The 1,133-nt window shown below is 60.9% G+C and overlaps 1 protein-coding gene across 1 annotated transcript in view; it reads right to left on the minus strand.

The window, feature by feature from the left end:
• The window catches only part of IFNGR2 (interferon gamma receptor 2 (interferon gamma transducer 1)), a gene marked incomplete at its 5' end in the record, with an annotated part of 18,711 nt that extends 18,530 nt beyond the window's left edge, over positions 1 to 181 (minus strand). Inside the window, one exon of the mRNA XM_015560231.1 lies at positions 9 to 181. Coding sequence (XP_015415717.1) covers positions 9 to 181 — 173 coding nt within the window. The remainder of the gene's footprint in view (positions 1 to 8) is intronic.
• Between the last annotated feature and the right edge of the window lie 952 nt (positions 182 to 1,133).

Genomic DNA, 1,133 nt, shown 5'->3' on the forward strand with positions numbered 1-1,133 from the left:
TCACTTACTATTTGAACTGCACCTGGTACACCACCGGCCCCGCCTCGTGGCTCAGCAACCCCGGCTCCCAGCTCAGGACCTGCTCCGTGTTGTAGAGCCAAATCTTCGGGTTCTGAGGAGCAGGCAGCTGGGAGGGAGAGTCTTGAAAGGGCCCCAGGACAGGAGGAGGGAGAGGGGGAGGAAAGGAGGCAAAGGAGAAAATCAGTCACAAACATTGAAACGCAGGCTGTGGAAGCGCTCACGCAGCTCCGGTCCATCCCAGCTTAGAAACGGCATCGCCTGATCGCCCTGGCTGCCCCTCTCCACTGTGACTAGAGATGGCACCGCCAGCACGGTCCCTGGGGAAGTGGGTGCGGGCTGCCTTCCCGCCTGCCGGCCCTCCGCGCAGGCCCTGGGCGAGGAGTCTGGCCGGCCCGGAACGCCTGCCTGTCCCTGCAAGTGTGTGACTGCACAGGTAACCTGCCAGCGCGCCTCCGTTTCTTTTATTAAAAAACTAGGGGTGCAGTGCACAAAATCTGCACAGAGTGGGGGGTCTGGCCTGCACCCTCTCCAATCTGGGACCCCTTGGAGGATGTCTGACTGCCCTCCCGCAAGCTGGGACTGCTGGCTCCTAACTGCTCAACGGTCTAATTATCATACTACCCTTCTATTAGTATATCATATATTTTTATTGACCTCAGAGGAAGGGAGAGGGAAACTTCAATGATGAGAGAGAATCAGGGATTAGCTGCCTGTCCCCAGCTGCCTCCACCACCGGCCTGATTGCCCCCAACTGCCCCCACCACCGGCCTGATCGCCCCCAGCAACCCTTCAGTCCCCAGGCTGATGCTCCATCCACTGCGCCAAACGGCCAGGGCCCTGCCCTCCTGTTTACACATTCGTCTCCATGGCTAAGAGCCTCCTCTGACTGAACCAGCAACACGTGACCCAATTCACACCCGGCTTCTGCCCTCCAGGCAGCCCTCCCCCGGCCCACCCCATTTGCTGTGACCCCTGCTGAGCAGCGGGGTGAGCCCACCCCCATCGCAGACTCCCAGGCCCTGGGCACTGCCTCTCCCCGTTCCCATCGATGCTGAAACACATCGCCCAGCGCCCAGTGCTCCGGAGGCCGAGGCTTGACACAGGCTGCAGGG

The sequence above is a fragment of the Myotis davidii genome, unplaced genomic scaffold (genome assembly GCF_000327345.1).
Source record: "Myotis davidii unplaced genomic scaffold, ASM32734v1 scaffold170, whole genome shotgun sequence".
Classification (NCBI taxonomy): Eukaryota; Metazoa; Chordata; class Mammalia; order Chiroptera; family Vespertilionidae; genus Myotis; species Myotis davidii.